The sequence below is a fragment of the Melospiza melodia genome, chromosome Z (genome assembly GCF_035770615.1).
Source record: "Melospiza melodia melodia isolate bMelMel2 chromosome Z, bMelMel2.pri, whole genome shotgun sequence".
In the NCBI taxonomy this organism is placed as follows: Eukaryota; Metazoa; Chordata; class Aves; order Passeriformes; family Passerellidae; genus Melospiza; species Melospiza melodia.
Window position 1 is genome coordinate 27,441,215 of NC_086226.1, and position 25,319 is coordinate 27,466,533.

General features: G+C 36.3%; 1 protein-coding gene across 5 annotated transcripts in view; it reads left to right on the forward strand.

The window, feature by feature from the left end:
• The window catches only part of APC (APC regulator of WNT signaling pathway), an 88,442-nt gene that overhangs the window by 33,721 nt on the left and 29,402 nt on the right, over nt 1–25,319 (forward strand). For all 5 annotated transcript variants that reach the window (XM_063181358.1, XM_063181357.1, XM_063181362.1 and 2 more), the window contains 4 exons: nt 14,068–14,152; nt 15,071–15,272; nt 20,722–20,830; nt 22,374–22,487. In XM_063181358.1, coding sequence (XP_063037428.1) covers nt 14,068–14,152; nt 15,071–15,272; nt 20,722–20,830; nt 22,374–22,487 — 510 coding nt within the window. The remainder of the gene's footprint in view (nt 1–14,067; nt 14,153–15,070; nt 15,273–20,721; nt 20,831–22,373; nt 22,488–25,319) is intronic.

The window sequence follows — 25,319 nt, forward strand, 5'->3', positions numbered from 1 at the left end:
GGGTTTTGGTTGTTTCTTTGAGGTTTTTCTAGCTTTTGTGCAGATAATTAAATTTCCAGTGACCTAAAGCCAGTCCAGCTGTACAAGCTGGTCTCTGGGGCATTAATTTGGGATGTGGAATGGCTTTTTGTTCTTACATTAAATCTGGCAGACTACCAAACAAAAAGTGGCTCTATTGCACTCCTCTGTGCTTATGAACATATGCAGAGTAGAAATCTCATTTTTTTCTGTCCTAAAGTTCCCTTCTCGATCTAAGGATTGTAACACAAACCTCAAATATCAAACTCAGTATGTTTCTCTTCATTTTGGGGGATGGGTGGAGAAGAGATTGTTCAGATTTATTAGATTTTTTTTTTTTTTTAAAAACCATGTTCTATTAGGAAATCATGGGTTCATTCCTCCAGTGTATTTGCTCCTGCACCTGAACTAAGAAGTCATGTCTTTCCCTGTTTGTTTCAGACCCTTTTCTTTGTAAAGGGTCACAACATAGTTTTGATTTGACTAAAACTTGAAGAATGGTGCGGGAATGATCTTGGGGTCAGATTAGAGTAGGTGGGTGCAGTTTGATTGGGATAATCGCAGGATTCTCTTAAACTGAAAGATAATTTTAGTTTCTCGGGCTTTTGGAGAAAGTATGTGTTGGCTTTTTTTGCACTGAAAGAAGCTACATGGTTTGTACGGTTCCAGTGCCATAATTAGGGATAATTACAAGCAAAGTCATTAGCAGAACAAGAGCAGTCAGGATTGAAAGCCATTTGGCTATGATATATGCAGTCAAAAAATTTCCCAAATGTCTTGGAAAAAATGGTCCTTTGGGAGCACAGAACTGTCACAGAGCCCTTGTAACCCATCCTGCCAAGTGAAATCCCAGATATTAGCAAGGGAGCAGCAGTGGGGAAGACAAGCTGTGGCTCCATGGCAAACATCCCTGTTCTTGCAATATGAATTTTAGTCTGTGGCCCAGTGCAGAGACATCTCACACTGATTCTTTGGACTCCCGCTTTGTTCGTGTCCTCATTTTCTTTATATTGTTTAATCAGTTGTGAAGGGCAGTAGTTAGGAAGGGCATTTTAAAGACAATATTTAAAGAATTTTATTTTGGAAGCAACAGTGTTAAAACATTGTGTAAGTGTGCCCCATCTTTATAATCCCTTCATTTCAGAATTATAAGGTAATTGTACAGGAATTAAAAGCTTAACATGAGCTCATCTTGCACATGTATTTATTATAAACTACTACTGACCTATATAAGAACTATTTCTGAATGCTTCCTGTTTAAAGCTAAATCTCTTATTTAAAAGTAAAAACTCCATTTGCTGACCAGAAAACATGATGGGTAAACAAAGAGAAATGTGATAATGGGGGGTGGCAAAATGATCAGTAAAACAATCTCCACTTTGTTTTTTAATTTGTGTTGTCCTAGGGATTAACTGTTTAAACAAAAGAAATCCCTCAGAGTATTATGACTGACTTGGGAAATTCAGTTGTTTTTATTGGCTTACTGTCAGATGAAATACAGCAGTTTGGTATGATAAAAGTTTCTCTCTAAATCAACAAATACCCTGTTTGATGGTCAATGAAATAACAATGTTGGACCATAAATAAAGAAAAACGGTGTATCAGTATCTAGATATAAGAGTAACTGCATAAAACACAGACTAAGGACAGATTTTAAAAAATATTAACAGTTTTATCTGAATTCAAAACCTGTAAAATTCATGGAGAGGCAAGAAGTAATCCAATGTTAGGTGTACTAGTTTGTGCGTATCCCTACGTGTCTCCCACATTTGCAAAAGAACTTTTTGTGAGACTTTTCTGCCTGGTTCTTGTAGAAGACTAGTATTTTTCTCTATAAGGATGGCATTTATTTATTTTTATATATATATATATATATATATATATTTTTTTTTTTTTTTTTTTTTTTTTTAATGTCATAGCTAAATAATATCGGCATTTCTCGCCATATAAAATCTGAGGTCGAGCCGGTATGTTCACCTTAACCTCCAGAAATCACTTAAGATTGACATCATGCTTGATTTGCTCACTCAATATTTGGGTCCTTTGATTTTGTAGTAAACCAGTAATTCATGATATCATGTGTAAGAAAGCCATTTTTAGTATATGTGATGCTCTGTGTGCAAGACATTGTCTCTCTTGTTTTCATGTAGTGCACTTAAAATTTTATTCTACATACGGCTTTTCAATTTATTCAGTGTCTTCTATATTGTGTCCACATGTATCAAAAATAAAAAGACTGTTGCTAGAGGTGATTCAGATATGTTGGGTTTTTTTGAGAAGTGCTCTAATCAGATAAATATGCACTATAAAGAAACATGGTAGTGGTTAAACTCTTTTCAGAAAATTATGAGCTGTTCATTTGTGTGTTGTGGAGGGTGGTGTTTAGGCAGATCATTTTCTTCATATAAATATTTTAGTTTTCATTATTTTCTGTGGGGTTTTTTTTTGTTTTTATTTAGTTTGCGTGTTTGAAGAATTAATGTTTAAAGGACAAAGTCCTAGAGAGCTCATTACTATCATATCCATTGCAGATCCAGAGAGTGATTTGTTTTTCACATTGATGGTGTTTTGAGCTTCTGCTAATAAGCCAACTGGGCAATAAAACTTGCAGCGCTATTATGTTGAATTCAAGTATATTTTCATTAAATAAAAAAGCAAGAATGAAGATATTTTATTTTGAGGAATTTTATTTTAAATGGGTTTGTAAAATATTAAGCTATGGTAATTTTATGTGATAATGAAAGGAATTCATTATAATGAATTCATTATAATGAAAGGAATTCTAGAGTATAATATCCCATATTTATTTCAGTGTTGTGGATACTTTGGGATGTTGATTAATTAATATGCAAATCCTCAGAATTAAAGGTAAAAACAATGCGAAAGAAAATGCCATGAGGCCTGGATTTCATCTTCTGTCATGATGGCTTTGAAAAATACTGTGAAAAAGCTTATATTATATTAAAATTACAGTGTACTTTATGTCTAAATATGATTTAGTTGTATTTTATCTGCAACTTCAACTTTCTGTTATATCTTTTCATGTATGTTGGAAAGAATGAGTATACAAATCCTTATCAGAAATAGCAGATTGACTAGCAATTTAGCAGCTGGAGTAGCTTGTTTGACTCATTTTAAGAAGAGGGACTCTGGAAAACGTGGTGATTGCAGATTGGACCTTGTTAGCCAATGTTTTTCTATAAAAAAGGGAAGATGGATGTTCAGAATGTTCCAGAATCTTAACTTAACTGTCTTGTACTCTTTTGAGATGGAAGCTGCACTTTGTAATCTCTAAGTCATAAGTTACAAGAAAACTTTTAAAAGTGCTGATCCTTTACATCAGGCATACTCATAGCTTAATCACACCCAATTTTAGGAGTAAGATTTCAGGTACTATTTGTATCTGTTATGCCCCTTGACTAAATTTAAGGTTTCCTTTTAAATGTCTACTGGGCCATTCTCTCTTTAGGAATGAGTAGCTGCTTTTATCAGATGTCTCCCTGATCAGGCAAGCAGGTGATCCCATTTTCTTTTAAATTGACAAACCCCACTTGGTGGCCTTAGAGTCTGCGGAGCCATCACTTCTTGATATTTAACCTTGAAAACCTGTTTTGTTCTGATCAGCTGTCTCTGATCATCAGTGCTTATTGATCCTTATCATAAAGCATCGAAGGTACTGGAGATGATACTCTAATTGGCACAGCAATTTTTGATTCAATGTGTTGTGGTAAGCTGTATTCTTGCAAACTAGAATTTGAAGCCCAGCATATTCACAGAGACCTCTAATACATGCTGCTTAACATACTGTCATGTGCTATATGCACATGCAGTTTCCATCTGTCTGTGTGTGTACTTCTTCAAGTAGGTGGGAGACGAATACATTTGAGAGATACCCAGGTTTGCAATAGCATCTCCAGAAGTCTTACAGCAGTTTTTCTTCTAAGGTACCAGAAACGACACATTTTGCTGCGAATATTTACTGTGTCCAATTACATCACTTTTCCATCTCTGTGCAAAGGGAGAGTGTTTTTAGCTGCTTCCTGCCTTTTTTTAATTTTATCTTCATTTGGTTGGCATTGCACGCAGTGAAATGTTTTGCCAAGGCATATATAGAAAAACACAACTGAAAAATTACATTAAGCTATGAAAATAAACCATTCAGATGAGAATTAAATGGTTAAATATGTTTCAATATGTTAAATATGTTAAAATAGATGTATATGTTAAAATATATATATTTGATCTGCAATTACTGTTAGTGAGTAGGCTACATGTAGTCACTAAACTGCTGTATAACCTGAGATGCTTTATTTGAATTCTGAATGTAGTACAATATGCATTTCTTAGTGTATCCTGTTGCGCATAAGAATATTAGCATTATTTCCAGAACTGGATTCCAGAGTCTGATTTTTGATTTGAGTTATCTGGTATGTTGTTATTTCTGCTAAGACATCAATTCAGATATAACATGGTGGATTATAGTTGCTTCGTGGACCAAAACCATGTTGACATCTCCACAGCAACTGGTCACAGAGAACTTGAGAGTATTCCCTAGTATGCTGAGAATATCTCAGTAGCCCTGTCTGGAATTTTAAGGTTCTTGGTTCTTTGATGATTATTCAACTTAAAGGTAGAAAATGAAGTGCAGAATAAATAGTCTTTTTCTTTTTACTTTAGAAAAACACTAGTATCTTAGTGAGATTTCTGCCATTACCTGTATTTCTTTTCAACATAGTCTTAAGTCATGTGGAAAAAAGAGATAGAAGGGTTTGACGGATGATTTTCATCATGGTAAAAACGAACAAAGGAATGTGAACAGTGTCAAAAGAATCTTCTGGTGTTGAGTGAGTGAATACATGGCAAATAAAATTCCATGGCAAAAGCATAGAAGAATCATAACTTCTAGACAAGAGCCTTAACTTTATATACACCATGAGGACTGAATTAATGTGGCAACAGTGTAGAGAGAGGTATTAGAGATACTCTAAATACCTGAAAAATAAAAGGGCTTTTCCATATAGTGTCAAGTTAATGCTTAGTTTAGATCCACAAAGTTGGTCTGATATTGGGAATTACTGGGCATAAGTAGGGAAACAGAATGATTATAATTGTGCCAGGATGAATACATGCTGATCCAGAAGATGAGTGTTATATTCTGTTCTGGTCAACCTCCTCAGGGGCGACCTAGTAGAATACGTCATATTAGGTGCCAGAAAAATCAGGTGATCTGAAAATCTTCCTTAAGTGATATGATTGAATAAAATGGGACTTTTCAGGTGAAGACACAGGAAAAGGAGAGGGACAGAGGATGGATGTTGAGCTCTAATAAAAAATCATGTAATGAGGAAAGTTATTAGAGAATTAGTAATTTTCCTGAATACTAGATCTAAGGGCATCAAATAACGTTGTGATATAGACAGTGGAAAATAAACAAAACAAAGATTGTTTTGCATCATGTGTTTGCCATGGGAGGTAGAACCCCTGGAGATGTGGTTTTAGGAAGTCTGCAAGTCAAGGCCGGAGGGAATCTGAGCAGAGGACATTCAAGAGAAATGAACAGTAGGTTTTGTTCATGTATCCTCTCAAGGTTCCCACTGTTGGAGAGGAAGGAGGTTGGTTTGGAAAGATGTTTGGTCTCTCTCAGTGTTAAGGATGGTGTTTGCTCTTGATTCTGTTCTTGATTCTTGTCTAGAGCACAAGTCATATGAGGAGTAGCTGAGGAATCTGGGGAGGCTCAGCCTGGAGAAAATAAGGCTCATGGGGACCTTCTTACTCTATACAACTTCTGACAAGAGGTTGTTGGTGAGTTGGGGGTAGATCCCTTCTCTTAAATAACAAGGAACAGGCTAAGAGGAAATGGCCTCAAATTGTACTGTGGATGTTTAAATTGGATGTTATGGAAAATTTCTTCACTGAAGGAGTTTTCAAGCCCAGGAACATTCTGCTAAGGGCAGTGGTGGTGTCACCATCCCTGGAGGTATTAAAAGGATGTGTAGATGTGGCACTGAGGGACATGGTTTCATGTAGGAGTAACCCAGTAGTAGCTTTAATGGCTGATCTTGAAGATTTTTCCCAGCCTAAGTGATTCAGTGATTCTGTTATCATCCTGTAATGTCAGTACTATCCTGCTGTGGGGTTGCAGACATGTTACCACTTTTACTGCATCCATCAGTTGTGGTATTTATTTGTTTCCCATCATCTTAGGTCTGTCTGTGCATGCCTGGCTTACAGCTCTTGGGAGAAGAATCCTGTTTACCTGGATACCAACTGTAGTAAAAGAAACTTATTTTTTTCACTTCCTACTTGAAGCAGTTGAACATAAGTTTTCCCTCCATAATTAGCCTATGTGTCACCAAGTGATGAGAGCCTTCTAGCACACTCTTCATTTGCTCATTGCTATGCAAGGAGTGTACTTCACAAAGTGGTGCCTGTGTTGAATCTGCCCTTGTCCTGGCATTGTTTCCTTGCAACTTCCAGCCAACTCTAATGAGTCAACTTCATTTTGTCTGACTGGTTTTTCAGCACTCTGGCTGTGACCAAAGTTGAGGGGTTTGGGATTTTTCAGCACTTTTGTACTCCTGGTTCTTAGGGGTTGTTTATATGGTAGTGCAGGCTCTGCTGTCTTAGCAGAGCTTGTTTTTCTTCTCTAAACTTACAGGTCTTTTAAAGCATGTTTTGATCTCTATCTGGCAAACAGGAGGTGCTTTGTCTTAATTTCTCTGATACTTCACTGAATTTGTTGTTCCATTCCACCAACAATGGTTGTTCCATTTTGAAGAGCATTAAGCAGGAACAAAAATTCAGCCGTCAGTAAAGGGAAATGCAGAAGGATTTGGAAATTCTTTGAAGGGCAGCTAAAGATGCTGTAACAAGTGAGGAGTTTGTGCTATAAGTTTCCTTCTTTTGAGAAGGAAGCTATGTGAGGGAATCAATAAATTAAAAGCATAAATGAATAAAATTCATGTGCAATTAATGTTTGTATCAGTTGCACTGAATTTGACCACCAGATCTGTTCTTTGCTTGTAGCAATAACAAACTTTGAGATTAGCTACAAAAAAATCCTTAGTAATTTGCACAACTGAGTTTATTTTTACTCACTATTTTGAGATTTAAAACCCCAGAACAAAAAAAAAAAGCCAAAAACAAATAAACAAATGCATTTTATTTGGGTTCGCAGATTGAAATATTGAGGAAATTGCAGTTTTTAGGCAGATGATGCCATCCTGATTTTGCCACTTGGTTTGTACATTCTATAATACAAATTTAGCATTCTACAAAAAAATTTTCCAAAGTCAGTGTGCTCAATGCTCCCAGCATGGATGAAAGTATATATTTGTGTAACATACTGTTCTTTTCTAATTTGCTTCTGCAAAGGAAGTTTTTTAATCTCAACTTTTCAGGCATATAGTGTTGTGCAATGAGTGAAGCATTTCTCTTGGAAGTTACTCCTTTATAGAAATTGAGTCTACAGGAGGAATTGAATATTTTTTATAGAAGCTATTTTTTTTTCTCACATTATTAAAAGTAAACTAAAACTCCATCTTCTTCTGTCAGCTGGATTTCTTAGCTAAACTCTCTCATTATGAGTGAGTCACATACTTTCTGGAAATTGCCCTCCCCATCAGAAACACTGTCTTTGGACAGCCAAGCTAGTAGAGGAGAAATAAGTGAGAATTATGAGATACACACCTCAGACAGCACTGAACAGACAGTGCTCAAAATCCAAATACACTCGATCTAAGCTAACAAAATATTTTGCTTTCAGGGTAACGGAATTAAGTTTTGTCTTCTGAAATAATGCAGCTTTAAAAAAAATTAGTACATTAGCTGTGAATCAGCTATATGTAGAAATTTAACATTTTACCTGCTTATCGATGGAGAACATTGGTAACATAAGAATATCTGACACCCTAAGTCAGATCCCTTCCAAAGGGCTGGCTACACAGGCACTTGCACAGCAGGTGCACGTATGTCCCTGCTCTCAGTGTGAGCTTCTTTTAGCTTTGAATTCATCCCATTCTGCACAACAAGTGTGATAAAAATGGACAGAATATGTTGTTAACTAGTTTTCTTCTTTGAGTAGCCATGCTAGCTTTCAGATTTTTTCATATTTGCTGTTTTCAACTGCCTGAATGAACAGCCTTAGTGTACATGATAATAGCTGGTCTTGTCTGGGAGTGAAATGATGCTTATTTCTCTCTCCTTTTTATTTTTTTTAGCAAATGCATTGTTTGGTGAACAGGTGAATACGGAGAAAAGGGATTGATTCAGCAGTAGCATTCCTTGCCTGTGTTAATATTTGTGAAATAGGTGCTAAATTCTGAGCTTCTGTAACTTGTGTTGTGTGAATTCACCCAGTATTTTCCTTTTCATATCTGCCTGGTTTTCATATAATTTCAACACATCCTTAACCAGCATGTAAGCACTTGAAATTTTGAAGTCTTGCAAGGGAAAGCAGTAATCACAGGAAACATTATATGTACTTATGACTTTTTTCCCCCTAATGAGAACCTTCATCTTCATTCTCAAATTACTTTGTTTGCTCTTAGCTGGATTTTGCATCTGCAGAATGTTTTTTGTGGCTTTTTGTGCCCCATGCACTCAGTCCTTTCAGGAGGGAAGAGGTCATGTTGTTCTGAAGGCACATGAAGTCACATCCAGATAAAGTGACATAGGGAATTAGAACACTGATAGGCATGGGAGATACTGCAGGAGATAGCACAATAGTTAGATCCTCCAAAATAGAAGTAATTTTGAAAATAATGATGTGTATTGATCATTCAGTAAATTCTAATGTGTTAATGGAAGAAACTGTCATAAGCCAAATTGATTCTTACAAAGTGTATCAAGTGATGAATTCTGGGAACTCAGTGACGGCACATCTAATGCAGTCAGGGATGTTTTTAGGCTCACATGAACTAAAAATGTGCTTATAAAAGTCATTTAGCATTCTACAAAACATATATTTTTAAATATCAGTGAATTCATTTTATCTGCAAAGAAGCAGCAACAGCTTTATATTGTGGGTCTGTGTGTTTTTATGATTTTACAGTAAGAAATATTTTTAGATCTTTGCAATTCTTAAGTTTCTAACAGGATCCAAATTGGCTGGAAAATTAAAGAAAATATTTGTTTACTTTTCTTTTTAGAATTTAGGTGAAATTAAGCTGATGATACATATAGTTAATTCCATTACTTTAGACTACCCTCTTTCTGAGCATAAAATCAGATAATTTTAGTTGACCTGAAAGTGTACTTGCACTAAAAACTTGGTACTGTCTTCTGTAAGTAGTTATAGCAAGCGACAGCTCCTGAGCATGGTGACACTGGGTGAATATTTTCCATTTAGAAAATGACATTTTTGGAAATTAAAATGAACAACATCATTTCACATAATAAATGCATTCCTTTTTCTGCAAGGTTGAAAGTTGAGTTGCTCCTGTGTTCCGCCTCAGTCAGTAGTGCTGTCACTGCTGGTGTTATCATTTGGACCTGGCTACAGGGTTGAGCAGCCTGAGCAGTTCTTTGCACTTGAAGGGCTAGAAGGGCTCCCAGCAAGCCGGATTAAGCAGCAGCATAATTCACCAAAATGTATAGGAGTAAAGAGCTCCTTCCAAGCACTCCCTCAGCCCCTGTGAATGTTCTACCATATGTGACAGAATTAATGCACTGTCAAGTTCATGTAGTTATGACAGGTCATGTAAGACCTTGAACTTAAATTTCTGCTATCTCAAAAAAAAATAGTATTTTGATGTCTATCCCTCCCCCCCCCCCCCATGCTTCTGACATTTAATGGTTTTGTGGAATTTGAGTGATATTCTTTGAGTATATGTTACCTTTTTTTCTGCTTTTCTAAATAGTCATTGAAACAACACTCAGCTCCATTGGAGGTCAAAAATTACTTTCAATTTAGAAATTTTATGTTACATTTTCAGCATACCAGGTTAAAAATATGCATATCAATGTGGTCAGAAATACTGTAATTTAAAAATAACACTGATTTGGTAAACCATGATTTTTTATTCATTCATTATGCATATTCCCATCCTGTATGCTGCTAATAGATGTTGGATTGCTCTCTGAAATTGTGAACACTTTCTATGTTTGTGTGATTAAACCTGGTTTTATAGTCAAATGTTGTAAATACAGTGGTAACCAACATAACTGGCCTGTGAGTATATCTGGTGTCCGCATCCAGGAGTTTCATAAATTTAATTTTCATTGTGATTTTCATAGATTTTGTCGTTCACTGAATCCACATAGCTATGACAAAAATGAATACAAGTAATAAAGCTTAATGTTTAAGGGGTGGGGGGGGAGAGAATAGTGTTTACAGAAGACCAAACATATCTGAATTGTCATCAAAATGTATTTTTACATATACCATATTTTGAAATAGTCCTAGGTATTAATATTTATACTTAAAGTTCCCAAAAATGGAATACACTTTAAGTCTTAACTCCTTGGGATTTTAAATCCGCCTTTGTAAGCATTTTTCCTCTGTGATTCCTTTCCTTATTAGCAGCTTGAGTAAATTTACAGCCTTTAAGCCATGTTATTTACAAGAACCCTTACCACTTAGCTGGGTGCATCTACTGTTAGTTAAGGTGCTTTTATTTACCATAGTTGTGCAATTACATGCTGACAGATCTGATCTCTTTTATTTAATAATTCACTATGTGGGTTTTATGTCAGGATTATATTCACAGAGTCCAAACAAAAAACCCCATCCAACCAGACAAAAAATAGACAATGTTTCAGTACTTCACAGTCCAGAGACTGTGAAGACAGAAACCCTTTTAAATGATGATGAGTCATAGGGCCTGCTCCATTTCCAGAAACATTCTTTTGTAGTTCTGCACAGAACAAGATAAACTAGGTTATACTTAAGTGACCATTAAAATAATTTGACTTGAATTCTTTAGAAGAACAGAAAAAACCTTGCAGCCTTTTCTTTCGGATTTACATTTGCGTATATTTTCAGTAAGTCACTGCTAAGTCAGTAAAGAGTTTGCTTAAAATAATGCTGTAAACCGCTACTAAAATACTTATGAAAATTTGCAGTAATTAAACAGATACTAATTGAACCTTGGAGACTATTTTATGCTATAGCAAACACGTTATCAAATTTAATATAAAATTATAATGGAATAATACTATTTCAAAGCACTGTATGGATGTAAAAAGCATTAGTGTTGAATCCTAGATTGTAAATGGTGAATAAATAAAAATTTTCATTAGCACAGTAACAGGTAACTTGCCATGTTTCCCCCAGAAGGATTATTGCAGAAAATGGCTCTGTTCCTTGTTCAAGTAAAAGTACAAATTCCCTGACTTGTCATTTTAGCACACAGCCTCATTTTCTACCAGTACCTGACCCAGGGGCTGCATCTCCTGCTCTAAAAACTTTTCTCCTTTATTTAACTGCCTATTGAGTGGGCAGCTCAGATTTTGAAGTGCACTGTGATGGAGTTTAAAGTTGATGTCACAGCCTTGTAATAGCATTGTCGCGTTAGCAATAGCACTATAGAAAAGAAACGTAGAAAAATACAGAAAAGCTAACTTGAGAAAAATGCATGTGCTGTTGGAGGAAAAAGGGGTGATACAAAAACTAAAAGTTAAAGTATTGAATTGAAACATAACATTTCAGCAAGGTGATCCAGTGTGCTAGTGTGTAAGTGTTGCCAGTATTTAGAAAAAAGGAGTCCCTTGCTGCCTGGACACCTCAGTCATGTAATTTGGTAGGGCGAGAAAAGCTGATGGTAGTTCCTTTTAGCTTCTCATATTGGCTCTTAGAGCAGGATGACTCATTACATGGGAAAGTATCCTGAACATGCTGAAACAGCAGATGTGCCACACATGTGAGAGAGGCGCTTCTAAAAAGAGAATGGAAGGAGATGTGGGATTTTAGGTTTCTCCCTTGTGAAACAGTGCTGTTTTCAGAGAAAAATCATCCATTAGTTATTTATATATTTATCTGAGTTGACAGGTTTCCAACAAGAGTGCAAAACTCTCTCAAGACCACTTCATGTATCATACTGCCCTTTAGACTTTAAGCCAAGACTGATGTCTGCAGATCTGCTCCTGCATCACACAGTGCAGGAGCCCTTTGAAAAACACCATATCAGTTGTTTGTCTGCCTTTGCTGACAGGGCAGATGTTACCTATAGAGATGGCTGGGCCATATGGCTGATGAGGGTGCCCTTGAACATACTTATAAGCAAAGGGAAGATGTCTTTCCAAGAGTATGGATTTTATCATTCCAGGCTTGATCCTAAAGGCAAAGCTGACATTAACAGGCAGTGCAGTAGGCGCTGCTCTGTAGGTGAATTGTCAAGAGGAGCCAGCACACAATCAGTGTATATGTCCGAGTATTTTGTCTGAACTAGATTCAGCCTAGTCCCATGGAGTAAATAAATGCCCATCAGCAGTCCTGGGCGTAACTGCTGCCTTGACTTGATCCAAAAGGAGTTTGGTTCATGCTCCAAGATACCTGCAATGGGAATCCAGGTACAGCTGGTGTGGGAGGATGGAAGTCTTGCATCGAACTGGTCCAAACTAAGACATGAATGTGGACAAACGTCTTGACTCCATTAGTAAACTGGGAATTTGGATGTCTGTACTCCAGAATTCTTCTTTCCAGAGCAGCATGGCAGAGGCTGCAGCACCTGGGCTGCTACCATTTATCTGAGTCGAGGGCTTGAGATTATTTCCCCAGAACTGCACAGTTCTGTACTCAAAATCCTTTTACTCTCCTCATTTTTTTTTTAGTTACAAGTAACAACACTTGGAATACAGAAAAGCTCATTGCTGCACTGCTTTAAAAAAAAGTCGACCTTTCGTAGATGCCTTTTCGTATATGGGGTTTTTTTCTCTTGAAAAAAGAAAAATGCATTTAAAAGGTACCTTTTGTGTAAGTTGCAAAACCCACTAATATTGACAGTAAGGTATGCTAGACTCTTAAAAGAGCAAAAAATATGTATGGACATATTTTTAAATTGTCTAGAATTCATTAGTTTTTAGACCTAAACAAAAGTACAATCCTGTGTACAGGGTCTATGTATGAAAATTACAGAATACCTTCCATTATTCAGAATTGGTTTCATCTCCTGACTGTTGCTGCTTCTAAAAATATTTTCTGTGGCACAGTATGGAAAACAGTACTTTAAATTCCAATAAGGGCTTTTTGCCTTGTAGCCAGTCTTTTATTTGTTCTTTCTATTGATACATCTGTCATAATGATATTGAAAAGACTTTCACTAACTTGCATTTAATTTTCTACGTGAATTTAGGCCACTGAGCATTTGGGACCTGGGGCCTTACAGGCCCCTTTAGTGTAATAGTCATTGTTGACTGATTTTTTTGTACATCAGAACTATGTTCCTTAGATGTATAATTTTAGCATGCACAGCACACGGTAGTATTCTTGGATTTGAAGCTTCAGCTGCATGAAGGAATCTACATCTCTTTCTGGTGGGCCTGATGGTGGTTGAAATAGAAGTTGTAATAATACAAATAATAGGTGCCATGAAGGAAACCTAAATCTTTTGCTTGCAGGCATGGAAATGGTAGCATTTCTAGTAAGAATAACATGAGTCTTCTTGTGGGTTTACAGTGGTGCTAGGGCCTCAAAGAAAACAAATCCTGGGGATTGCCTCTAGTCAAGATGCTTTTCTGTTAGTTACAGATCCAAATTTTATTTTTACAAGACTGACTGATTTCTCTGTGCTTACATTTCTCCCATCTCTTAATTCAAAATAACTGTTATTCACTTTGAGAAGAACTTCCAAATAATCCAGTAGATTGAACTGTCAGATAGGTTTATGCAACATACACTTTACATCATGACAGTGCTGGGGTATACATTGTAGAAATATATCTGATGGCAATTAAAATTATAACGCTTGATCACTGCTCACATGAAATATAATTTACATCAGTGTCTGAGCAGCTGTTACATGAGTGTGCACTTTAGGGTAGGATAGAGGATGTATTTACCTTGTGTGTTACTATTGTAATGATTTCTTAATTAAGCTTAATTTCTTATAGGAGGTACTGAAACAGCTACAAGGAAGTATTGAAGATGAGGCAATGGCATCTTCTGGACAGATTGACTTACTGGAACGACTTAAAGGTAAATCTATAATTATATTTTAATTAGGTTAGTTTCTTTGTCCATTGTTTATAGTTTGGGATAACATTTTCGAAGTCATTTGTATCTTCTTTTCAGTGCTGAGCTTGATAATTAGGCATAGTCTCAGTGCCTAAATATTTTTGCTAACCATTTTAAGACACATCCTCAAAGAAAAAAAAAGTCTCCATTTGTACTTTTGCTACTGTAACTCTAGAATTTCATATTAATTGCATTTGATATAACTCACATTTGTTTCTTCAGAAAAAAAACAGTTATTATTGGCATAGTTCCACCAATTTTCTATATTTGTTTGTATATCCTGCCGTCTCCATGTCATATTACTGGAATTGTTTCTGTCATTCTGCAAATTTATGGTCCCTTCCCTATAGCACATGCTGGAATGTGTATATCCCGTTATATGGGAAGTGCCAGCAAGCCCCGACCACTAACTTCCTGTATACACCCATCATCCCTGTCTCTGACCCAGAAATTCCATAGGGGTGTCTAAGACCCCTGTGATGAACAGGGTATTCATCTGTTACATGATGGTGAAACATTTGCAGGATCTCTGGAAAAGAAATTGTTAGGAAGTGGGCCACAAGGTAATTCACATGATGTTTATGCAAAACTCTGCCCCTTTCTTAAGTCCTCTAAGAAGGAGGCTGGCAGGCTTTTATAGGATACTTGTTCTGATTGCCAGGATTGTTGTTTGGCCATCTGCTCAGATAACTGCTGTTCTCCGAGTCCGCTATATCATTGTTTTTGTTCACAGTATTTTCACTGCATTTCTGTGCAAAATGCTGCTATAAAAAAGCACATGGATTTGTTCAGAAAGTAAGAAATTAAGATAGAAATGATCTTTTAAGTTTATGCTACTGAACTTTCAGCTCTGAAAAATGTTTGCTGTATATTATCCAGAACTGAATTTGGAAAGCACCAGCTTCCCTGGTGTGAAGTTAAGGCCAAAGATGTCGGTGCGCTCGTATGGGAGCCGGGAAGGGTCCGTGTCGAGCCGCTCAGGGGAATGCAGCCCAGTCCCCATGGGGTCATTTCCAAGAAGAGGCTTTATGAATGGAAGCAGAGAAAGCACTGGTTACTTAGAAGAGCTAGAAAAAGAAAGGTAAATTTATTTGTTTATTCCTACAGTATGGATTGACTTCTCATTTTAATGTGGAAGCGTACTGACACACCTAGTATTTAGCTGTCATGAATATGGTTTTGATCAGTGGTGTATTTACCTGTCATTTACCTTGACAGGTAAGAAACCAGGAATCTATGTTTTATTTAAATGCGCATGGAGAAAAATATTTTTAAAATCATGAAGTATCATTCAGTTTCTACTGTTTCATTTGTGCATTTCATTGTTACTCTTTGTTGGCTGAAGTTTTTTTTTTATTTTGATAAGCAGGTTGTCACTGTCTGAAATATGTTTAAATAGTGAAGGTGGAGTGTTCTAACCCCCTCCATATCTCCTCACCACTGTTGATAAATGCTGAAGCTGTAACAATGTGATGGTGAAATAGTTTTCTCTCTTTTGCAAATGGTTATTAAGTACCATAAATGGTTTATCAATTATTTACTATTAGCAGACATTTACCTAGTGACTTTACTCTCTCAGCAAATATATCAGCTAAACAAAATATGTGTTCTAATCTTCAAGGTGTTGTTCCCATCAGACATTTTGTGTTGATAAAATCCTAGAATTTCTTTTCTTGAAAGGCAGTGGTACCCATTTATAGGAAGAACGTACTTTCAGGTCATTATACAGAATTGTAGCACTTTATCAGTCACTTACAAAGGAAATGCAAAGTAAGAGATGTGCAGCTGTTTCCACTGAACTCATCTTTGTTTCTTAAAATTAATCTGACTGAAATACCAGATGTTTTCAGAAGCCTGTCTGCAGGACAGGGCTTCCTAAAGATTTGATTCTACTTAATGGATGGGGTACCAAGCTGTGGGCTGCAAAACCAAATAAACTGGAACACAGTATTTTTATGCCTAGTATACATTAATAAGCAATTTGAAGTTGTAATGGAAAAGCTTTGTGGGTAACAAGTGCTTTGTGGATCACCCTCTAGAAACCCATCCTCTAAAGGATTTTCTCTGAAGATCAGCAAAATTTTTACAGCCAAGACCTGAAAGGATGATGCTTTTCTTCCAAGATCTAGGTCCCTGGGGTTTTTTTTTTGTCCTATCAGCAGAATAAAAGTAATTTCCCATGGGTCCATACTGAGCCTGTTCTAGCTGCCACTCTATTTTTCACCTTCTCCTAGCCAGGACCACCACTAATGATACTTGTTCTGTTGCATAAAATGTAGTTTCCTGAGAACCTGTATAAGAATATTTAGGAATTTGGGAAACTATCTGCTTGTTCATCTCAGTCTTCAAGAGTCTGACGTTTCTGTTTTTTACTGTCTTAACAATCTGTGCATTTGTTTTTATTCTTCCAGTGCTGTATTTTACTATGGATGATGCTACAATCTTTAAACACAGTTGGAACTTCCAGTGTGGTTCCAGTGAACTCCTGCTCACTTGGAACAAGCAGCATTTTTAGCAGCCAGAGTTCTTTAAGGTGATTAGCACCTCTGATTTATGATCTATGATCCTTCTCCATCATAGTGGATTCTGAGGTGATAGTTTTTAGGACATTTTTCTTGGCAGTGAAGACGCCTTAGGCTCTGAATGAAATAACACTGGAGAAAAGGGATGAGGATGTTTTAATTTCAGAGTAGCTTAGACACTGTTACTGTCGTAGCTGATGGGGTAAATATTTGTGCTGTGGAGAAGAAGGATGTATGGAGGCATGGCCAGATCACATCTGGCTTCATTATTAGTGAAATGATGGATAATCCAAAACTGCTCTGTTCTTTAAGCTGTTTCAGGGTACATGTGGAAGCATGTAGAGCATTGATAAGAATCCTGGGTAGCCAAAAATGAATAAAATCTTGGGGGGGAGGGGTATTGGACTGTGCATCTAAAATCACTACCATTTCTAAAATTAAACACTTCTTTTCACGTGTTTATGTATTTAAATATTTACAGCAATTCAGTGGGCACCTGGCATCCAGTCAGGGTCAACCCACCGCACTTGACTGAAGGTGAACTTCTGAGAGGAAGACAGTTTATCAATTGATTCAACTGCCAGAATAAAGATTAAATTATTGGCGCATATCTCATTTGCTTGGCTCCCCTCTAATTCTAAAGTTTAAAAAAACAAAGGAAAAAAAAAAAAAAAAAAAAAAAAAAAAAAAAAAAAAAAACAAGAGAAAAATGGGCAGTGGCAGCACTGTGCTTTTAAATTGCCAGTTTAGAATACTCTAATAATGAAATATCTCTTGCTTTCTCTGGCTATTTCCAGGAATACTTGGTAGGAGCATCATATCAACAGCAAAACTTTTCAGAGTACACTGCAGGTTAATTTTTGTGTTTACCCGTGGCAATTTAGCAAATTTAATAATCTCACCTTTTTAAATTCTGTAATTGGCCACTAAAGATTACAGTCTTCTGTGAAATTTAATATATTTTATATGAAAATGTTTGTGTGCCTTCTTTATTCCTTCTGGTTTATGCCATTTCCTTTTTTATTTCTTTTATGTTGATTTGGAGCATTTTCTATCTTTTGGCTGGTTGGTAAAACTTACCTCAAACTTTACAGCATCAGCAATGCTTTTCAAGATTTTATTTTATCTCCCACCAATTGAAGTGAAAGTATTAATTATAGTTGTAATTTACATAATGTAAGTAGAGTAGTATATAGTTTGTTTCTCTTCTCCCTTTTAGTCAGGAATAATATTGGCATAATTATGCACAAAATATTTGCAAAAGAAGTCAAGAGTTTTCTGCATTCATTCAGCTTCCTCTGTTGTTGGGAGCTTCAGAAGTGCCACATGAGAGGTCTTTGAAAAACCCACCCTTCAGAAGAGCAGATCAAATTGAAAACTTTTTGTTAACTCATAAAAATAGCATCAAGTTCCAAAAGCTTTCTCCATTTGCTTTGCTGGATTCTCTGTGAACTTGACAGGCTATGACACAGAGAAGAATTTTCTATGATGAAAAAAGTGAAAGTCATAATGTAGAGATGTTGGGGGTATAAAAAAGATGGAATAACTGCACTGGTTTTTTTCCATCTTGTTTTTCATTACCAGTGGCAGCTCTTCCACTTAAAATCCTCTCCTAACCCTGAGAAACTCCAGGAGGCTGAGAAGCAGCTGTACTTCTGGTTAGAGTAGTATCTGAGAGTAGTGTTCATCGTGGGGAACAGCTTATCAGACACATCTACAGAAAACTGCTGCTTATTGCGGTTTATTTTCAAGGAAACTGAAGTGCAGCCTGCTGTAGTTGTAGCAACCTTTCAGGTTCTGTGCTGAGAGAACTTAGAGTGTTAAACCTGCATTCTTACAGAGCAGTGATACCAAACTAGTAATCCCAAATAAAGCATCACTTCAGAAGGCAAAATGACAATATTAAATTACCAAGTCGCCCTTGGGTTATGCATTATGTTATTTATGCAGCACTGATGGTTTCTAAGTTATTTTCTTGCTTCCAGCATCCATTGTGCATGTCCAAACAGATTGAATGACACACTGTCTCACATACTGAATACCCTACGTTTCATAAGAGGACCTTAATCACATGTTTACTTAGCTGAAAGTAATCCCTCTGGTTTCTGCTACCAGTTCTTTGACATCCAGAGGCAGAATTAGTCAGTCCTTTCACATTTGCAAGTCCTCAAAAGTGAAAATACTTTTTATAAGGATTGCATTAATTGTGCTTTTGCAAATTTTATTTCACAGCCTGGACACAACTGGTGCCTGGGCACTCAAGGTGGTAAAAGGGGAAACTATGCAGAATTCCACTCTTTCCAGAGATTAGGCTAGGGCTGTGTGGCAAGAGAATGGGCAGGTGGGAGGCAAAAAAAGCTTTCTCAACGAACTTTTCCCAAGCACCATCTATTAGTTTTGCCTTCAGTCTGTCTAAAGGACTTTAGGAATTTCTGCCAGCCACATCCTTGTGAATGAAGAATTACAGCTGTCCTGTGATACTGCTCCAGTTACCTGCCAAATTATGGTAATTGTTACTTCTTTTCAATCATTTTTATTTTAAACCTTGGCATCCTTAAAACAAAACTGTTTCAACATGACTATTGGATCAAGTCTGGAAATTTATGTAATTTTGTTCATGTTTACAAACATTTAGCACTCTTAGATGTGTGTAATTTTCCAGTCTCCAATTGAAGGGGAGGGATCTTCTCATTTAATTTTCCATTTGAAGGGCAGGCCAAGCCACGCCACTTGTATAGGATATGGAATAAATGTTAAATCATCAAAATTAGCTTGAAATATTTTTAAAGCAGGAAATAAGTCAAACAGATTCTTTTAAATACAAATTTTAAAATTCTTTCTTCTTTGTTTCGTGTGGAAGATGGATTACTATCTCAAATAATGTCTGTGATGCATTATCAAAATAGTCAGGGGAAATTTGTACTTTTGTTGTATGCTGTGTAATTGTTCCTTAATGACTTACAGTAATTATTTATAATGTATTTGTGTGCTTTATAAAGGTTCATATGCTCTTGCTCAGAATTGCCACAGCCAGAGAGGGATGCAAAAGTTAAGGGATGGGAAATAATACTGGGCAAACTTGTATGCAACTTTCTGTCTTCTGGCTAAGCGTTGGTTTTTGCAATTTCTGTTAATGAGCAATATTAAAACATCAGAAGGAAGAACAATACTCACAGAAAGCATTAGAAAGAAAATAATACATTTGTATTTTAAATAGAGTGGCTTTCTGTTTATTCCTACTAGACAGATTTTGCTAAAAAAATTTAGTATCTATTTTGAGGAGTGTTGTAGGCATGAGCATTATTTTACTATATTCATAAGATTTAGAATTATATAAAATTCAGTTCATGAAGTATTGATAAAGTAGGATGTGAAATTTTTAATAATTTTTTTCCCTGATAGTCTGCATATATTACTCATTTTGTCTTTCCCAGTTATTACTCAGGTATGCAGTGTGCTTATGATACCCATTTAAAATAAAATTTCTAACAGCTGCAAACGTATCTTGTCTATAACATTTGCTGGAAAATACTGGTTTAAAATATTTTAGACACTCACAGAAATGGTTTGTTTTGTGTGCTTTACCCATAGTTTTGTTATAGGTGACAAAATGAGTAAAAGGACAGTGCAAAGGTGAAGATTCTCAATTCATTAATTCAGAATTGAGGGTTGTACATGTTTCTTTGACAGACCTTTTCTTAAATGTTTGCACTATGCAAAATACATTCTTGAAAGAAGCAGGCCACAGGTTTACACACCACTAATAACTGGTTCTGCTTTCACAAAATGTCTCTTAGCTTTGGATTTTGAAGTGGTTTTTTTTTGAGAAATATGTATACTTTTCTCTCTCATAGATGAGGACCTGAAATGCTTAGCACAGAGGAGTGGATAGGTTGATTAGCCAGGGCCAGGGAACTGAGCTCAACTGGCTCCTTAGTGCCTTCTTCAAACTTCCACATGGAAATGAGGTGTTAACGGTGAGAAACTTCCTCCTTCTGCTTTTAATAGATCTCTGCTGCTTGCGGAACTTGAGAAGGAAGAGAAAGAAAAGGACTGGTATTACGCCCAGCTTCAGAACCTGACTAAAAGAATTGATAGTCTTCCCCTTACTGAAAATGTAAGTACCTTCTGAGCGCTTGGTGAGGTGTCTGATGCTACAGTCTCTGTTTAGATGCTGTTTGTATTTTATTAATTTGGTGGCATTCTCTACTATCACTTTAGTTCCAAAATTTTTTCATTCAGTACATAATGATAACTGAGCCTAAATAATGCATTTCATATAGAATTTTACACATCAAAATTCATACATGTCAGTATAAATGTCAGTGAAAAGACAGCAACATTAAGACGTCATTGTGACAAATTAATTGCATGTCAGTACACTTCCTTAACTCTCTTCTTCCCTGTTCTTTTATTTGATGGATTTTTCTAGTTTTGAGAATAATATTAGCATATGACAATGTACACAAGAGCCGTTTTTTTATAACAATCAATAAAGTGATTCTGTAGCAGGTGTTTGCTGTAAGCTTTTACCTTGGCACCTTCAAACTATTTGTAGTCAAGTCACTGTTATCTGAGATAATAAAAATGTCTGATATCCCACATAATGCAAGATTTCCTGTTAGATGTCAGCAACATGGATGTATCTGCAGTGCATCCTTCACACATAGAGTTGGGAAGGTGTGGTTGAGAGAGTCACACCTGATAAAGGATCAGTCAACCTTCTGGAAATGGAAAGAGACAGCAGAAACACTTCTTCAGTGGGCAGAAGTAACACTGAGTCATGGCTGAGCTTAGCAGAGCACCAGAACCAAGGGAGAAGGTCTGAAAAAGATTTTGAGCAACTGCAACCCATTCTCAAAGCACTGTCAGCTGTTTCTGTGTCACTTTGTCATAGGTTTTTAAGTTGTCTCCTCTGTTCCATAGATAATAAAGTTACTTAGCTACTCTTAGGATTAGAATGCATTACTTAACATCTACACTAAAGGTCTTTTGTGGCAATTTATATCCATTACTACTTAGGCCAGACACAGCAAAATGACAGGTCCCATTTGGTCCTTGCAGATGATTGTCTTGTTTTGATTTTTCTGAATTGACCTTGGTGAAGTCTTCTGGAAAGACTGCTCTTGGAAACTAATTTATTTTCAGACTGAGTGATTGTCCAAAGCCAGTGAAGAGCTTTGCTCCTGCCTTGAAATTTCTTTTAGTTCAAAAGTCCCTTAGGCTATATTGCTGCTCTTGGGTTTAACACTTGTGCTCTTTTCCCAGGGTAGTTAGAAATAATGTAAATAGCAGCTGTATGAATACCACCACTATGTGCAGTAGCTTAATACATCTGAATATTTTTGAAAATGCCAATTCAGATGGCACACATCACAATTTTGTTGATAGCAGCCAGATGTTCCTGTAAGCAATTATACTTTCTCAATGCTTATTTATTATATTTAGTCATTTGACAAAACTCAGGTATAGTCTGCTGGTTGAACATTGTTGTGTACTTGTTTTTCATAATGCAGTCATATTTTAAGAATGCATTACTATGTTTTGTTGGTTTATGAAATTTGTTTTAGAAAAATAATAGTTCTGCCTTTTGTTCTGAGAAATACATTGGTTACATCAATGCTATTTGCTAAAATGCCTTCCCTGTACTCTTGTTTCAGTTCTCCTTGCAAACAGATATGACCAGAAGGCAGCTGGAGTACGAGGCCAGGCAAATCAGAGCTGCAATGGAGGAACAACTGGGCACTTGTCAGGACATGGAGAAGCGAGCACAGGTAGAGTTTGTCTTTCACCATTAAAAGCAAGGGAAAAGGTTTTCCTGCATATTTATTAAATTATTGGTAATTGTACCTTTAAACTGTGTGTAAACACAGCACTTAGTTAGCCTTTCAAATATACAAATAGGAATCAGGACATAGGAAATAATTACTCAGCAAAAAGTACCCTCATCTGCCTGTTGTAAATAATCCTTTTTATTCAGCAGATGTAAACAATTTATCCAAGAGTAAATACTCTTTAATGATAATTTCCTTACAATTTACTACCGTTTTAGCTTTAGAAAAGCCAGTGTATTTGCAGCTGCTTAATTTTGCATCTTTTTGCTGGGTTTCTTCATGCTTCTATGTCTAGGATAAAATCCAGCTACTGTTCTTAATTTTCCTTAGCCAGAAAAGATGTATCACAAGATGTTCAAGTAAAATGTAATTCACATACTTATCTGGAAGTTGTTTGCTCTCACCAGGAGTTGTTTTGCGTTCATGATGATGATATGTACATATCTAACCACATGGCCCACACATTTGGAAGTATAAATTAGAATGCAGTCATGTGCAAATCGTAAATGAAATAATCAGTTGGTTGCTGGTTATAAAAAAGAATCCTCCATAGTAGGAAAACAATTTGAATTATTTATTAGCATTTATTTCTAGACATATTGAGTAACCAACTTAGTAAGATTTAGGGTTTTTTTGGTGAATGACGATAATCAGTTTTTTCAGTACAAAGTCTTCTTAGGCTCTATCTCCCTCACTTGGTTGACTCAACACAAAATTTTGCTACATGAGAAGCATTTCTAATTTGGTTTTACATTTAAGGTAAATCACTGTTCTAATTACAAGAGGTAATCAGAATAGTTGCTTTAAACTTTAAAGTGAGTAATCTAGTGGGATTTCTCCAAAAATTCCTACAGTTGAAAATATTTAGCCAAAGAGATACCCTGCAGCTGTCGGGTTGTGTGTGCAGGGCCATGCAGGGTTTGTCTGTGCTGATGTTCTCAGGCAGGCACAGGTTCAGTGTGTTTGGGGAGTCACTGGCTCTGATCTGGGAGCTGTAAGGCAGTTACCAAGGTTTATCAGCAGGGGTGATGCCCTCCACAGTTTCAGCTGTGCACTTTGTGTCAGCCTGTCCCAGGTGAAGATCCTGGACAGCAAAACGCCTGGGAAACTTCTACTGCTGTTAACAGGCTTAAGTGACAGGAAGGTGAATAAAGCTAAATAGAAATAAGCTAAACAGGCTAGGCTGCTGATGGCAGCATTCTAAATGCAGTCAGGCAGGGATCAAAAGAAATTATTCAGACATGCAACTTGCTGTAGTTTTATCACTGTATGGAAGTTATCAAGCTGACCATGCATTTGCTTCTTCCGTGATTGTTGGGGATTTTAAATTTGGTGGGGGGAAGAATGCTGCCAAGATGATGTTGAAACATTTTATGGGTTTCTGAATTAATGTTTTACATGGGGTCTGTCACAGCTGTTTCACTCTCTCTCTCTGTATGTGTGTAACACTTACATACTTACAGAAATTACAGTGCCTATTGTGATTATATATAGACTATTGAATACAAAGTAACTACTTCTACTTGTGCTTCTTGTGAATTTAACTGGTAATTCCCCTTTGTTTCATTCTGCCAAGGACCAGTGCCAAAAATGTGTAGAACCTCACTGATGTATAAATACCTAAGAGCGATTTCTGCATTGTTTCACTGTGATCTTTAAATTTGTAAAATGAAGCTTCTGTATTTGGCAAGGATATTCAACTTAGTAGTTTTACCATTTTCTTTCTGCTCCATATTTTCTTTCCACCCAAACTGATAGGGATATATAATACTATGCAAAATGTAGGCTGAAGGGAGGGAATATTTCAGCTACATAAAGACTGGCATTGCAGACATCTCTGAATTGAGTTCCAGAGATTATTCTGTGAGGGAGCTGGTAACCTGCAGTTGCCCAGGTAGTCACTGCACTTTTCTGTGGCTGCCCTTTCTTGTGAGCCTTGAAACAATGGCTTTCTCCCATTTTTAGTGTGGCATGATTAGGCTTTGTTTCCTTCTGAAGCAACTTAACTCACAGCAGCTCACTGTTGATGTCTTCTATGAAGATTGTTCACAAGTACTTGCCCAGCAGTTGTTCAGGAAGATGAAAAAGAAGGTTGTTGGCAGTTTATTTCAGCTAGTTTAACGATTTATACTAACTTGTAAACTTGTAACTATTCTCTGATGCCAGTAATTTCACATAGTAGTGCTTACTTGAAAAAAAGGAAAAAAGCATTCTTAACAATGTTTTATTTTTACTTTTATTTGTTCAAACGTTGCTACTGTAGCAACCAATAGTTGGCAAGTAGCCAATATATTTAGTTATAAGTAGAAGCAAACTTAATTTCTGTAAGATATATTTTAAAATACTTCAATTCTAAGACTGAATTCATGTTCACATAGAATTTTGTTTTCAAGCCAGAACAAAAAGGATCTAGTTTTTTTGAGGTTAAGAGTTCCTTAAAATCTTATGTTAAATTACCATTCTTATAAGAATTTATCCCAAGATCTCTAAAAGTTTGCTAAAACAGCAGAACACTAAAGATACAAGAAAATTTAGATCCTGGAGTTTCACGCAGATAAACATTTCAGCACTGTTATATTTATATGTTGATCTTGTATATATGCCAAGCCATTAATGCATTTGTCTATTATATATGTTTATCTTGGAAAAAAAACCCCAACCAAACAAAAAAGGCAGACAACATTTTAAAAACAAAATGTTATTCCCTGTTTTTACTTTTTATATAGTGATTATTTTTTTTCTCACTGTGAGTGTGGAGGAATTTTATTTTTC